At 42.3% G+C, this 15,372-nt stretch overlaps 1 protein-coding gene across 4 annotated transcripts in view; it reads right to left on the bottom strand.

Annotated features, from left to right (window-relative positions):
* STRN3 (striatin 3) overlaps positions 1–15,372 on the bottom strand; it is a 200,768-nt gene that overhangs the window by 160,905 nt on the left and 24,491 nt on the right. For all 4 annotated transcript variants that reach the window (XM_075844282.1, XM_075844283.1, XM_075844284.1 and 1 more), the window contains 2 exons: positions 9,945–10,048; positions 6,328–6,401 (listed from right to left, as the gene is read on the bottom strand). In XM_075844282.1, coding sequence (XP_075700397.1) covers positions 6,328–6,401; positions 9,945–10,048 — 178 coding nt within the window. The remainder of the gene's footprint in view (positions 1–6,327; positions 6,402–9,944; positions 10,049–15,372) is intronic.

The raw sequence follows: 15,372 nt of genomic DNA, 5'->3' as shown, positions 1-15,372 counted from the left end.
GATCGATACTAATATCGATCTCACACGTTCAAGCAGGGACGCCCCCAGCCCTCAGCTACCTCTGGCAGCTGAGAGCAGGGAGATTTGACAGCTCCCTGCTTTGTTTACTTATTCCGATGCAGCGACGTAAAAAGTCTATTGCATCGGAATAAGGCCCGTTAGTGACCAACGTAAAAACACTATGGGGCGGTCACTAACGGGTTAAGTGTGTATGTCTGGATCTTTCCATGCGTACACGTTAACCGTAGGAAAAAATCTTGATTCTATTTTTGGCAAAATCCCCCAGCCCTAACTATAGGCAATGGCTATCCTAACAGACCCCCTAGGTGCAGTGTCCCCCCATGAAGCAGGAACGTTTCCAGCGCTGTAAGACCTCAGTACACCAGCTCAGTGTACTATGGCGTTCACTACTGGTGATAGAGTGAAGAGCTTCTAAGGAAAGCAGAAAAACCCCTCCCCTCCAGCCAAACACATGCCACGCTGGTTAGACAGGGCAGGGATTTGACTCAAACAAGAGAAACGGCACGGGAAAGCGGCGTCGCCATCTTGCAGCATAGCAAAAAAACAAACTAGGGCCTAAATTAATGGCGCGGCCAGCGGAGCCCCGTGGCTTGGGTAAAAAAAAACAGGAGATAATGCTGAAAGTATGTCTGCCAGAACATAAGCGTTAGAAACGCCATAGAATGGACAACAAATCAGAATAAAAATCCCCTAATAAGGAAACGGATGACCAAGGCGGAGAATATCCACCAGAGAAGTGGGCATCCACCAAAAAGGTGAGCATCCACTGAAACAGTGGGAATTCCTGCTGCCCAGTGCCCGCAGGGGAGTCACCAAGCGGAACACACGAGGGACTCGCTCCATGCACCCAAAATAGAAATGAAAACAAAAAATAATAATTCTAGCAGAATTACCTGCAGTGCAGAATATGTCTGCCTCCTATGGATACTAGGCTAAAACGGAGGCGGTGAGTGCTCAGCAGAGGGCATAGCCCACTGGGTGGAGCCAAACTTTTTTTTTTTATGTTTACCTAGTGTCAGCCTCCTAGTGACAGTGACCTATGTACTCTGTCCACCAGTGAAAACTTTAATGAGAAAACGATGTAAAATGATAAGACAAGACATTATATCCTATGTCTGAGACAACAGGATTTTTGAGTACTCATCGTAAAAAATCCTCCTCTCGTCCAGTTCATTGGGGGTGACAGACCATGGTATATATTGTTGCTGCTAGAAAGCTTGACACTAAGAAATAAAAAAAAATGGCCCCTTCTACAGGATATACCCTCCCACAGACCCGGAGCTATTCAGTTACTCTGCAAGCAGTAAGAGAAGCAGATACAAGGTAAGAGATGTATATGAAACACTAGAGGAGAATCCAACAAACTGACAACCATGAACAAAAAAACCTTGACAATACAATGGATGGGAAGCTCCAAGTGCTCTGGTAGAGTGGGCCATGACCTGAAGAGGGGAAACCTTACCCCCGAAACCAATAAGCCGCGCAAACAATCATTCAAATCCAGCAAGCAATGGTGGCCTTGAAGGCCAACAAACCATACATAGGAAATACGGGAAGATGAACAGGGAATCCGACATCCGGAAAGAAGCAGTGTTAGAAAGGTAAGTCGGCAAGCGCGAATGACATCCAGGTTGTGGTAAGAATGATCCCTCAGAAGACTGGAAGATAAACAAAAAGGACAGCAAAACTATATGCTCGTTCATGTGGAAAGCCGAAACGATCTTAGGCAAAAAAGAAGGTACCATGCGTAGCACCGCCTTCTCTCAATGAAGAGTCAAAAATGGACAATGATATGTGAGCCATCAACTCAGAGACCCTCTGAATGGAGGTCACCGGAAGCATAAAAAATACTTTCCAGGACAAGGTCGTGATATATGTAAATATATGCTAAAAAGTTATTTATATAAAAGAAAATAACTTATTAAATTATCTCCTGGTATTTTATTCAGTTTATTAAACAGTAATAAGAAAATAGAGATTCAAAAATCGAAAGATCTCCCATAGGGTTGAAAAAAGCTAGGATTCAATTTTGGGCAAAATCGCCAAGCTCTACCCGAAACCTTTGGTTGGAGGGTACCAGAATGATGATCCCTTGAAGGAGCAGAGTAGATTGCTAGGGAAAAAAAGCTGAGGCCCTGGAACGGAAGCCTGGAGCAGCAAACAAAAACGCTCGGGAGGTAGGCTGGCAAATTCGATCTTGTATCTTGAGGATACTACCTCCAGGACCCAGTAATCCGAAATGTGAGAGATCCAGAAGTACTTGAAGCGCAGAAGCCTGCCCCCCACCAGAGATGAATCGAGTGACAGCGCAACTTCAGGCGGAAGTGGCCTTGACCGCTCCAGTCTTTTTAGGTGGAGTTTAGGGTTGCCAGGAGGGGCGAGCCTTAAAGGAAGGTTTGGTCTTCAGGATCCTGGTGAGGCTGTGGTCTGGAAGACATTGAGTTGGAGAACCCACGACAGGACTGAAAATGAGCACCCACCCTCTTGACCTGAGTAGTTTGACCCCGTTTTGAGGAAGATGGGTGCTCTTGCCAACCGTAGCTGCTGAGATAATTTTGTTCAATCTAGGTCCAAAAAGACGGGAACCTGCTAAAGGCAGCACAGTCAGGGACCGCTTGGAAGCTGTATTAGCAGACCAAGGTTTATGCTATGTAGTCCGGCAGAAAGCAATGGAAGAGGCTAAGACAAATCAACTAGTACCTCTGGAGGAGGAGGTGAGCGCAGGCCATGACGCAGTTTGTGCGCCCATTCAGTGATCGCTCTGCTAACCGACACAGAAGCAAAAATCGGGGAATCTTTAAAGGAAGTAGAGTCTGCCATAGGCTAAGTAGTAGCCTTGGCTAAACGAAAAACAGGACCACCCACTGCTGGAGACCTAACCCATTTGGAAGAATGCGCTTCTCTCCATCTCCCAGGTAAACAACCACCAGCAGAAGCACCCACTCAGTGTTACATCCTTTACAGAGGGGACACTGGTGGGAGAAAAGCGAGAGGTGATCCTTAGGCTGATGGTTGACTGGGGATCTGACGCTCTTGTCCCACTTTACTTCATAGGCAGGTTGGACAACAGTGCAGTTTTAATAGGACACTGTGTGCCTGCCAAAGAGGGCACACACATGGAGACTATGTCAAACATGTGTCCCATCTTCATGCTTGATGAAAAAACCATTGCTGTAGACCAAATTAATAAAACGGATATGGAAACGTATGCATACAAACGTCAAAACAACTATTTGTTTGGAGCCACTTTATTATATTAGAAATGTTGGCTTCTTTCACACTAGCTTTACTATATCTTTACCTCTCTTCCGTCAGAGTAAGAGAGGATCGATACATTAGAATTACCATTGATTTCAATGGTAATTCTTTTGCACGAGTTGCTTTCTGTTCGCTAGATTTGCGTTTGCATCACTTTTGTTTCCGTTCAAAAAAACGTACACCTAGCGAACGGAGAGAAACGCAAAGCAACTGATGCAAAAGAATTACCATTGAAAAGAATGGTAATTGTAATGGAACAGTTGCTTTACATTTAATGTATAGATCCTCTCTTCCTCTGACGGAAGAAAGGTAAACGGCAGTGTGAACTAAGCCAAAATCGTATTCTAAACTATTCCTTAATATGCTATCGGAACGGATTCCTCTATCAGCAGTAAAATTCGAATTAAATAACGATCCAGTGAATTATTGCAGGCGTCGTTCACAGCAGTCTATCTTGTAAATGGTGTTTTCACAAAGTATGTAGCAATGTGCTAGCAACGCCATGCATAAAAACAGTTTCACAGAAATGGTGCCTGTATTTTGCCAATGGCACCTGCATTGAAGCGGGAGGAAATAGAACTTTCTTTCCGTTACATTATATTAACCCCTTACATCAACAGGACGCACCGGCATTTCCTGTATTGCAGTGCTTTAAAGGACGGGTGTCGCGGATTTATTTTTTTTATTATATAATATTGCTGTTAGTATGTTATTAAAATAATTTTTATTTATTTGTGTGTTTGTGTTTTACTTTTTTTCTAACTTTTACTTCTCTATGGGGGCTGTCATTTTGTTTTTCATCTCTGTATGTGTCGATTAACGACACATACAGAGATGGAATACAGCAGCTACAGTGCATAGGAGTCAATGAACGGGAGCCGTTCCATTGCTTCTGCTCTCTGGCTCTGTACTGCGCAGACGCAGGTCAGAGTCACACAGAGCAGAGGAGCGGTTTGCAGGGAGAGAGCAGGCGCCATCATGAAGACCAGCTGCATTGCAGGTAAGATGTGTGTTTCTCTGTCTGTCCCTCTCTTTCTCCCACAGACCCCCGCTCTCGTGACCCCTGATGGGCCCCCACCCCTAACGTCCCCCCCCCCCCCTGTATGAAGGACACACAATGCAACTGTACAGGGAAAGCACTGAACGGTAAATCTCTCTAGTTGTGCTGAGACAGAGGTTCATTAGTCACATTCCCAAACCGTCTCAGCACAACTAGAGAGATTTACCGTTCAGGGGTCTGGGAAAGCTGGGTGACCACCATTACCCCTCCCACTGGAGTGTGAGAGGTTCATTAGTCACATCCCCAAACGCTCCAGTAGGAGGGGTAATGGTTGTCACCCAGCTTTCCCAGAAGCAGATATAACCAGGAAAGGGCTGGATGGAAGGGCTGAGGGTGCACAGGGTTTTTGGTGATCCCCCCTCTGTCATGTGATCGGACCTAGGTTACCGGTTCATCAGACGGGGTTTATGTGACTATAAATCTGTCCATAACAAGAGACAGTGTACTCAGGACAAGCCCTGCCCTCATGCCGTAGTTGTGTGGTTCTGTCTGCAGTGATGGCGGTGGGTGGCTCTGACACCCACCTCCTCCGTCGGGTCATCTCAGGACAGAAGGGGTGTCCAGATTGGGGAGACAGCGCCAAAAAGCATTCCGGAGTTGTTACCATATAAAGTAACACGTTAGATTTGCAAAAATCGGCTGTGTCCACAAGGCTACAACAGGCTTAGACACTAAGGGGTTAATTACTTGATACGGGAGCCATTCTGATAACATTATATTAAGCGGTTCATAAAACAGTTCCAAACTATTGTCTGTTCACCTCAAAGGCTTATTAAAAAAAAAACGGTGGGTTTATATAAACCATAACAATACAACAGGAATCCCTAATTTGCGTCGTGTTGGGGCGAGTGTCTGCCTTTCGCTAACAGCTTCCCCGCCTTGGCCCCATACCTATGCAGCTTGGCTTAGTAGTCATGTCTATGCATGGCTTCTTTCTGAAACACCCAGTCATAGAAGTTTTGTTTGGCCTGTATCCAAGCCGGTTTATTTTCTACCGTCGGGTGTGTGAGGCATGTGGTGAATGAAAAATCCAGAATAAAAACCATCTTCTGATATGTCAGGAGATGTCACGAGGGGGACTGTGAGCTTGATCAAAAGTCGACATCCTAACTAATGAGAACATATTGTTAAAGTGGTTTGCCGCTTTAGGAAAATCTTCAGTAATGCATTTTAAACATAATTTTAATAAACTTACTAAGTTGTCTGAAACCACACCCCATTGTTATGACTGCTGTACCTTCTATCTGTCCGCTGCTCCTGTGCAATATTATGGCCGCAGATAGAGGGGCATGTGACCAGACAATTTTGCATCCTCCATTGTAACACACTGCATCTGCGATAGCAACACTGCGTTACAATGGAGGATGGAAAGTGACATGTCTGGTCACATGCTTCTCCATCTGCAGCCATAACATTGATGGGAGCGGCGGGCATCAGGGAGATACCAATTTCATAACAAGGCGGAATAGCTCATCAACGCAAAAGGGACAGAACTTTAGATAGAGATAGTCAGTTTATTAAAATCAAGTTTACAATGCATTACTGAAGATTTTCCTAAAGCTGCCAAACACATTAAGAATCGCGTTTTAGACCTAGTATGACAGAAGGGGTTCATTCTCCCATTTGAACGGACACCATGTATAGAAGAGGAAAAATTTGATTGTAACAATCAATTTGAATCTTATGGAATCCCCAAGGAGGAGGAGCAGGACAATGAAAAAAACAGAAGCACCAGATTCGTTGTATGAAGAACACCATCGGCAGCCGACGGAACCCACTGACTTTAATGTGTTCCGATGGGGTGTCCGTGGTTTTACCAGAAACAATTGTGCAGCATGCTGCGCTATTGTTGCTGGTATTTTCTTCCGGATCTGCAACAGAGGCTTCTAACGGAGATTCCAAAGCAGATGTGAACTGAGTCCAAGCCACAAAGTAAGATAGAAAACAAAACCCCCACAGCTAAAATATTAATAGAATAATGTGCTTACCCGATTCAGTTGATGGCATCTTCATATCTCCTTGACTTAACTCCGTTCCATATTTTAATTTATGATATTTTGCCCTACAATAAACATTAAAAGGCAAATTAAAATAAAATGTCCCAACAATCAAATTTGAAAATTCTGGACCAACTATAATAACTTATGATACACGGATATAGTTTTCAGACCTCACAAATGACTGAAGTATGGGCCCCTTTACACTGGCAGGTTTTCCTCATAGAAACTGCACAATGATCAGAAATGTATGGGGACAAACTATTGTTACTACGATCTTTCGTCTCCATACATTTTGCATCTTGTCGGAAGCATACCTACCGGTTTACACAGGAAGATGCGCTGTAGACATGCATGAAGAATACGATCAGCTGACAAATTAACGGTTCCGTTTGTCGGCGGATCACTCACCCATGTAAGGCATCGTTCACATCTGCGTTGTGGTGTACGTTTTAGTGGTTCCGTTGAAATTTTAAAAAAAATAGACAGACTGATGCCAGACCGAATGCAGCAGATTGTAAAATATGTTTGTGTTTGATGGTTCGGTTTACCAGATCCGTAAAAAAAAACTGACTTTTCTTTCCGTTTGTGTCAGTTTGTCATCAGTTAGGCCTCATGCACACGGCCGTGCCCATAATTAAAGGCCCCACTGATGGCCGTCAGCATTTTCGGGTTGTGCTCCTGGCCCGTAAAAAATACGAAAAATAGGACATGCGCCATAATTCCAGGCAAGGTTCTACGGCATGGACAGCCATCGGTAGCGCTACGGAAAGGTATCCGCGGCAAATAGAACCAATTGGGTCCGTAAAACCGCGGACCGTACTATAGTCCACGGTTTTACCGTCGTGTGCATGGGGCCTTATACTCAGTTTTTGTCTTTGTAGATTTCTTGCTTTAATTTTTAGTCTGCGCATGTGCAGAAATAAAAAAAGGATGCGTTAAACGTAATGCATAACTGATACAAACGAATGGCAAATCAGTTTGTATCCGACATCCATTGACTTCAATGGCTTTTTTGATGGAAACGTTAACTTCCGTTCTTGTGGTCCTCTGACGGACACGCTGGAACGGAAGCCACTATGCAGATGTGAACGAGGCTAAAAGGGCCTTAAGGTCCGAGAAAGTTTTTCACTCACTGCCTTCCAAGAGTCATAAGGCCTTTATTTTTCCATCAATAGAGCGGTGTGAGGGTTTATATTTTGCGGGAGGAGTTGTAGTTTCTAATGGCACCATTTAAAGTACTATATAATGTACTGGGAACCCGAAAAGAATTTGCGGGCTGAAATTGGAGAAAACCGATTCCTTCATTGTTTTTTGGGTTTCGTTTAAACAACAACTTAAGTTTATTCTGTGGCTAAATACGATTCCGGAGATATCAAATTTATATCTATTTTTTTATATTTTGCTACTTTAAAAGAAAGTTTTTATTGGTACATACGACTTTTTGATCACTTTTTATAAAATAAAAAAATTGGGAGCTTAGTTGACCAAAAAACTGCGATTTGGGCGGTTTACGGTTTTTTATGGCGTTTACCGTGCGTGTTAAAGAACTATATTGTAATAGTTCAGACTTTACGGACGCAGCGATACCAATTTTGTTTTTGTTTTTTACATTACTTGAGAGGAAAAATTAGCTGTCTGTCCATATAAGGTTTGTCCCTCGATCGCGGGAGTTATCTGTAATATACTATTGACAGCCGCTGCGAATAGAGCAGGCACAGCTCCGGCGTCCGCACCAGCCACACACCATACATTTATGGCACTATCTACACAGTGCAAGTGCTGTAAATGTACATCCTATGTTGGCAAGGGGATAAAAGGGAAACGCTGGTAAAATAATGTTTCCCTTTGCAATTCTTTCCTAATGAATACTGATCAATTTGCACCACTAGCACTTCTGGAACAGTTTGGTGGTGGCGGAGAAAAAACAAAAACTAGAAAGATACACACGAGGGGGAGATTTATCAATACTGGCACGAAGGAAAAGTGGAGTAGTTTCCCAAAGCAACCCATCAGATTGCTTCTTACATTTTTAGAACAACCTCTGTAAAATGAGAGCTTAAACAGGTTTCGTTTCTATTGGCAACTATTCCACTTATCCTGTGTACCAGTTTTAAATAAATCTCCCCCACAGCGTTTACGATGGCGCTTTGCTTTTTTTTTTTTTTTCAAAACCTGCAGCCAGATGTTACTTTAAAAGCGCACGCGCAGGTTTTTATTTTTTTTTACAAATACTGAAAAAAAAATTGTGTGTGAAGGAGGTCAACTACGTGGATAGACCACTGGCGCCAAAATGTGAGATAATCTACAACATATACAAAATAGTGAAAAGAATATTGATAGGCAACACCATAACAATGAACCGGTAGTGCATACAGAACTTGGTAAAAAAAACAAGACTTGTTAGTGACAGATGTGGCACTTTATATGCTAGATTCAAGTGGGAATGGATTGCAGAATTGGGAGAAGGATAACACTTTCCAAACCTGAGACATGTTCTCTTTTACTTTAAAGAGACTGTCACCACATTACAAGTGGCCTATCTCCTACATAAGGAGATCGGCGCTATAATGTAGGTGACAGCAGTGCTTTTTATTTAGAACAACGATCTATTTTTACCACGATATGAGCGATTTAAGCTTTATGCTAATTACTTTCTTAATGGACAACTGGGCGTGTTTTTACTTTAGACCAAGTGGGCGTTGTACAGAGGAGTGTATGACGCTGACCAATCAGCATCATGCACTTCTCTCCACTCATTTAGTCAGCGCATAGGGATACTGTTAGATCAGTATGTTCTGTCTTATACTAACACATTAACGTTACTGAAGTGTTTAGACAGTGAATAGACATTCCTTCCAGCCAGGACGCGATGTCTATTCACAATCCTGACAATTCGGTAATGTTTCTGTGGTACTTACAGCAGAGCAAGCGTAATCTCGCGAGATCACGCTGTAAATGACAGGTTACAGCGAGATTACGCTTTGCTCTGCTGTAAGTACCACAGAAACGTTACCGAAGTGTCGGGATTGTGAATAGACATCCCTTCCTGGATGGAAGGAATGTCTATTCACTGTCTAAATACTTCAGTAACGTTAATGTGTCAGTATAAGACAGCACATGCTGATCTAGCAGGATCCCTATGCGTTGACTAAATGAATGGAGAGAAGTGTATGACGCTGATTGGTCAGCGTCATACACTCCTCTGTACAATGCCCACTTGGTCTAAAGTAAAAACATGCCCAGTTGGGCATTAAGAAAGTAATTAGCATAAAGCTAAAATCACTTATAGCGTGGTAAAAAGATAGTTTTTCTAAATAAAAATCACTGCTGTCACCTACATTACGGCGCTCATCTCCTTATGTAGGAGATAGGCCACTTATAATGTGGTGACAGAGACTCCTTAAGCTGGAATCATACATGAAGTTTGTGGCAGTTTTTTGTTTTTTTTTTAGCCAAAGCCAAGTGTATCCCAAAAGCAGGAAAAGTATAAAGGAAAGACTAATATGACTTCTCTCTTTTGTATCCCTTCCTGTGTTTTTTTTTTTTGTTTTTTTTAACATACATACATACCAATACACAATGCCACAAAACACAAGGCTGCTTACCGCTCTTGTTTCAAAGCATATTCTAACATTTTTATTCTTCTAACTAGATCCTTCTTCAAGTTTTCTTGACCTTTTCTTTCACCTTGTAGAAAGGCTATACGTGCCTGAAAAAAATGGAAACTTTGTCAGCAAACATCAGTCTAAAAAAAAACAAAGACAAATGAGTACTCGGAGGCACATCCAGTTGTTGACGAGTCATTCCCGTCTCTGACTGCAGCGATCTCTGCTTGTGTGCTTAGTTTAACATTATACTGGATTCAGGAGAAAAAAAGTTCAATTGCGATACATATTTAATTCTTGCATAGTTAGCCCTTTTCTAGGTATAGTAGTAGAAGGTGAAGACAAAGCTAGGATGGCGAGATTTTCCCAGCATTCAAGGTTAGTGCAATGTAATTCAGCATTAAAAAATAATTTTTTAATTTGCCTTATGTTAAAAAATGCTCCAGGTGCAAGATATGACTCTTCCTTCTTCTCTGGGGTATAACGTGCATGTCCACCTACCGAGCTGAATGAGGGTGGATACGTATGCTCAGTTTTACTCTTGAACTCTGCCACCAGCCGAATCTTCTTGACAACCAAGAGAAGAAGCTTTCTTCTCTGCTGGTCAGTAAAGACCCTGACCATTTGTGACCTCTTGAGAGAACACAGCTTGTAATGTAGAAAGGGGACTATGTTTACGGTAGGAGTGGGTTGGGGGGGGGGGTGCAAGAGTACAGTCAAAGAGAACAAAAAGGACTTTTGGAAGGAGGAAAAAAAAAAAAAGGAGAGCTCACGCAATCCTACCCTAAAGCCCACAATAAGGTGGTTCGGCTGTGGAACAGAGGGGTAATACAAGATTCAAGCAAGTCCCCCTTCACATCACGTTTTTGCCCTACGCTAGGCATGTTCACCAAGGGGAGGTCATGACGTACAAGGCTAAACGTGTCCATAGGGCTCCTTTAGGCCAAAGGGGTTGCAATGGTTTTTTGTTTTGAATTGTTTGCAGTCACATCGTACGTGCAACTGCTCAATGTCATTTTGTTAGGATGTGCTGACCAACTATTGTCCTTTTGGCCTCCGTCGGGCTGGAATGCGTCAGAATACTTTTTTATGGAGGTATGAAACAGTGCAGTAGACAACAGAATGCCGTGGTAAAAATGTATACCGAGCGGTATAGATTTTTTTTCAACATGGGAGCCTATGGGAGAGCTATACCACATTATGGCATACGTCCCAGGAATCCGTTAAACGTATACGACAGCTTTCCCTGACATATACATAAGGCTTTATTCAGTGGAACGATGTAAAATTTATCAGGAGAGCTCAATCAGAATTGTGTCAGAGTGCGTTCAGTGTCTCACTTATGGGAAAAATGGAGCCTCTTATTCTTTCTATTCAGTATCTGCCAGCAACCCATGGCATTCATGTGCTGTCAGTTTTTTTTTTTACTGACCCATTGACCTGAATGGTCGAGTCTAGCGTGAGAATTGGACCAAAGTAATCCATTCTGCGATTTTCTCTGCATGGACCAACAGTTAGTGCAGAAAATCGGACAGGTAAATTGACCCATTGACTTTAATGTATCAGTGTTCAGTCAGTGTGCTGTCAATTCTACATGGACAGCATACAGACATGAACAACGCTCGTCTGAATAGGCCCTTAGACGGATGCCATAAAAGTCTATGGATGACGATGAACTGATAGGCATCCGTCAAGCCTACGTTTAACGTTTACATCAAGCGATTTTTTTTCACGTAGGTTACAACCATTATATATCCTATTTGAAAAAAAATTGCATTACATTTCCGGCCACTAGGTGTTTCTATCTTGATATCCAATGCCTGTTGTCAAGAGTAATCTGTCTCTAGCAACAGACACGTCAAGATGGATTACAGGAAGTAGGGAAGGGGCCATGCAAACATTAGACGTGCTCCCGGCCCCTTCTATCTTTTGTCTCTACTCTCTGAAATGAATCCAGCAAATGCACAGAGGAGAGGTTTAGCACGGTCGGCTGCCCATTGGACAATACATGTGCGTGCTACCGAGGAGGCGCAAAGAATGATGTGAAGTCAGGAATGAGTCACTCGCGCCCCCTGTGATGTAGTCAACGGAAAGAAGCTGAGCAAAACGATAATGTCGCTGGGAGGGGGTAGAATACAGGCACGCCCAAAATAAAGCATGGAACAGCATCAGCAGCATGTAAGTAAGCACATTGGGGCAGATTTACTAATGCTGTCTGAATTTTAGAGGTCAGAAAATGCTCTAAATTTATCAAAGTGCTATATGATAAATTTGGCACATCTTGCTAAATGCTTTTCTCTTCTTTAGGTCACCTATTAGGCCCTGTTCACACCGTGTCAGAAAACACGCCAAAAAAGCCTCCCATTGATTTCTCACGGGAAAAAGAAGCGACATGCCTTATCCTCGGGCGTTTACGTCTCTGACCTCCCATTGACATCATTGGGAGGCAGAGAAAGCTTTTTCGCTGCAGTTTTGCAAACAGCACTCAATGGCCGCAGGCGAAAAACACGGCAAACGGCGTGCAGGGAGATCCAAATCTGCCTCAAAATGACGGAATTTTGACGCAGAATTTTATACCTGCAAAAAGCTTTGTGTGAACAGGGCCTTAGTTGGCTTAGTTTACGCCAGTTTTTTTTTCACCAACATTTTGGTGCAGTCACATATTAAGCCAAGCCCTTTTTTCTAGACCATGTTCATTTTTAACGAAGCCACACAACCTTGTGCCCCAATATGTACTCTTTTTAGATTGCAATGAAATGACAGGTACTCTAGAAAAACTGGCTATAGACATTAGGAGTTAGGTTTGTTCACTGCCCCCTCTTATATGGTTGGTCAGAGCAGATATTTGACTTTTGTAGCTTATAAAATAGAGTTAAGACGTCAGGAGTTTGAAGTTGGCGTTACATATTAGATGTACGACAACCATACCCGCCAATTTCAGCGGGACCAGCCGAACATCTAATGTATATGGTGGTATCCCAACTCTACCCCAAAGGCAGATGTTGGAGGAGAGAAGGGTCAGGCATGTTGAATTTCAACATGCCCAATCCTTTTGTTCATTTGGAGATATGCCGCTACCAGAGTGGCCAGAAACTGTCTCCCTTCTTCCTTTTGAAAACACATGCATGCTCAGCTGAGTATATGGGGGTTAGGTATAACAGTTGGCCAAAGCTACCTAAAGTGTATGGCCAGCCTAACAGTCTGAAATAGAGGGAAGGCTATTCTCCCATTTTTCTTCTATCCAAGGCCCAATACCTGCACACATGGCAGATTTTGTGCTTGCTACAGAAACAACCGCATTCACATGAATGGCATCAGTCACAGAGATTTCTGCAACAAAAATTGGAGTGCGTGCAGGGGGCCTAAAGCTGGGCATACACCTCATTTAGCTATAGATAAATTATATCTTGTCCGACTTCACCATGTGCATGAGTGCTCACGTGGGCCGAGTATGCACGCCAACTGTCATAAGGAGAGCGGGTTAAGTGAATACCAGAGAACTCCGGTAGTGATTTTCTCTCACGGAAGCAAAGGTTTGGGTCTGTTGAATATAGCAGGTGTCCGGGATCAGCATGCTGCCCTCATTCACAATAGACTGTCAATAAAACTGGTGGAATTATCTGGGTAGAACCATCTGTAATTTGGATGTATCTTATCTTTTATGAATAATATCCTGGAAGACCCAAAAACCAGTCAGATACAAGATTTTGAAAGACCTACTCATAAAACAACAACCGGGGGACCAAAAAGCAGTTTTTATATGATTGGCGAGACACTATGTTACTCACTAAATTATAGACTATTTTCAAATTCTTCCCATAAGTTAATTCATTTTGGAGAATCATACAATACTTCACAAAATTGTTTATTGTGAGCATTAAAGAAAAAAATCTTCTTACATTAACCCCTTTAGGACGCAGCCTGTTTTGGCCTTGTGGCACAGCCGATTTTTTCAAATCTGACATGTGTTACTTTATATATGGTAATAACTCCGGAATGCTTTTACCTATCCAAGCGATTCTGAGATTGTTTTCTCGTGACATATTGTACTTTATGATCGTGGAAAAATTTGGTTGATAAATTCAATATTTATTCGTGAACACCACCAAAATTTAGAGAAAATTTGCAAAAATTTGCATTTTTCTAAATTTAAATGTATCTGCTTGTAAAACCGATAGTAATACCACACAAAATAGTCACTAGTTACCATTTCCCATATGTCTACTTTATATTTGCATCGTTTTTTGAACATCCTATTATTTTTCTAGGACGTTAAAAGGCTTAGAAGCTTAGAACTTTAGCAGCAATTTCTCACATTTTCAAGAAAATTTCAAAAGGCTATTTTTACAGGGGCCAGTTCAGTTCTGAAGTGGTTTTGAGGGCCTATATTAGAATACCACAATAAATTACCCCATTTTAAAAACTGCACCCCTCAAAATATTCAAAACAGCATTCAGAAAGTATTTTAACCCTTTAGGTGTTTCACAAGAAAAGCAAAGTAGAGGGGGAATTTACACATTTCTCTTTTTTTTGCCGAAATTCATTTGTAATAAAAAAGAAAAAGTGTGTAACACAGAAGCTTTTACCAGAGAAATACAACTCAATATTTATTGCCAAGGTCCTGCAGTTTTTAGGAATATCCCACATGTGGCCCAAGTGCCCTAATGGACCAAAACACCGTCCTCGGAAGCAAAGGAGCACCTGGTGGATTTTGGGGCCTGCTTATTTTTAGATTATATTTTAGGCACCATGTAGAGTTTGAAGAGTTCTTGTAGTGCCAAAACAGTGGAAACTTCCCAAAAGTGACCCCATTTTGGAAACTAGACCTCTCAAGGAATTTATCTAGGGGTATAGTTAGCACTTTGACCCCACAGGTATTTTGCTATATTTATTGGAGTTAGTCTGTGAAAATGAAAATCTACTTTTTTTCTGAAATAACAGACATTTTTATATTTACAAGGAATAAAGAAGAAAATTCACCCCAACATTTGTAAAGCATCTTCTCCCGATTACAGAAATACCCCATATGTGGTAATAAACTGCTGTTTGGACCCACGGCAGCGCTCAGAAGGGCGGGAGCGCCATTTGGATTTTGTAGCACAGATTTTGCTGGATTGGTTTTTAGTGCCATGTCGCGATTGCAACCCCCTTGAGGGAATAAAATAGTGGAAACTCCCCAAAAGTGACCCCATTTTGGAAACTAGACCCTCCAGGAATTTTCTAGGGGTTTAGTAAGCATTTATACCACACAGGTCTTTTGCAGAATTTAGTAGAATTAGGTCGTGAAAATGAATAAGATCGCTTACCGGTAATCTGTTTTTCAAGAACCTATGACAGCACCCCTGGAGAGACGTCCCATCCGCTGGACAGGAAACCTGAGGATATAAAATGTACACCTCTCCACACACCCAGTCTTTAGGAAGAACTC

Source organism: Rhinoderma darwinii, chromosome 12 (genome assembly GCF_050947455.1).
Source record: "Rhinoderma darwinii isolate aRhiDar2 chromosome 12, aRhiDar2.hap1, whole genome shotgun sequence".
Taxonomy (NCBI): Eukaryota; Metazoa; Chordata; class Amphibia; order Anura; family Rhinodermatidae; genus Rhinoderma; species Rhinoderma darwinii.
This window is presented reverse-complemented; position numbering and strand designations above follow the sequence as displayed.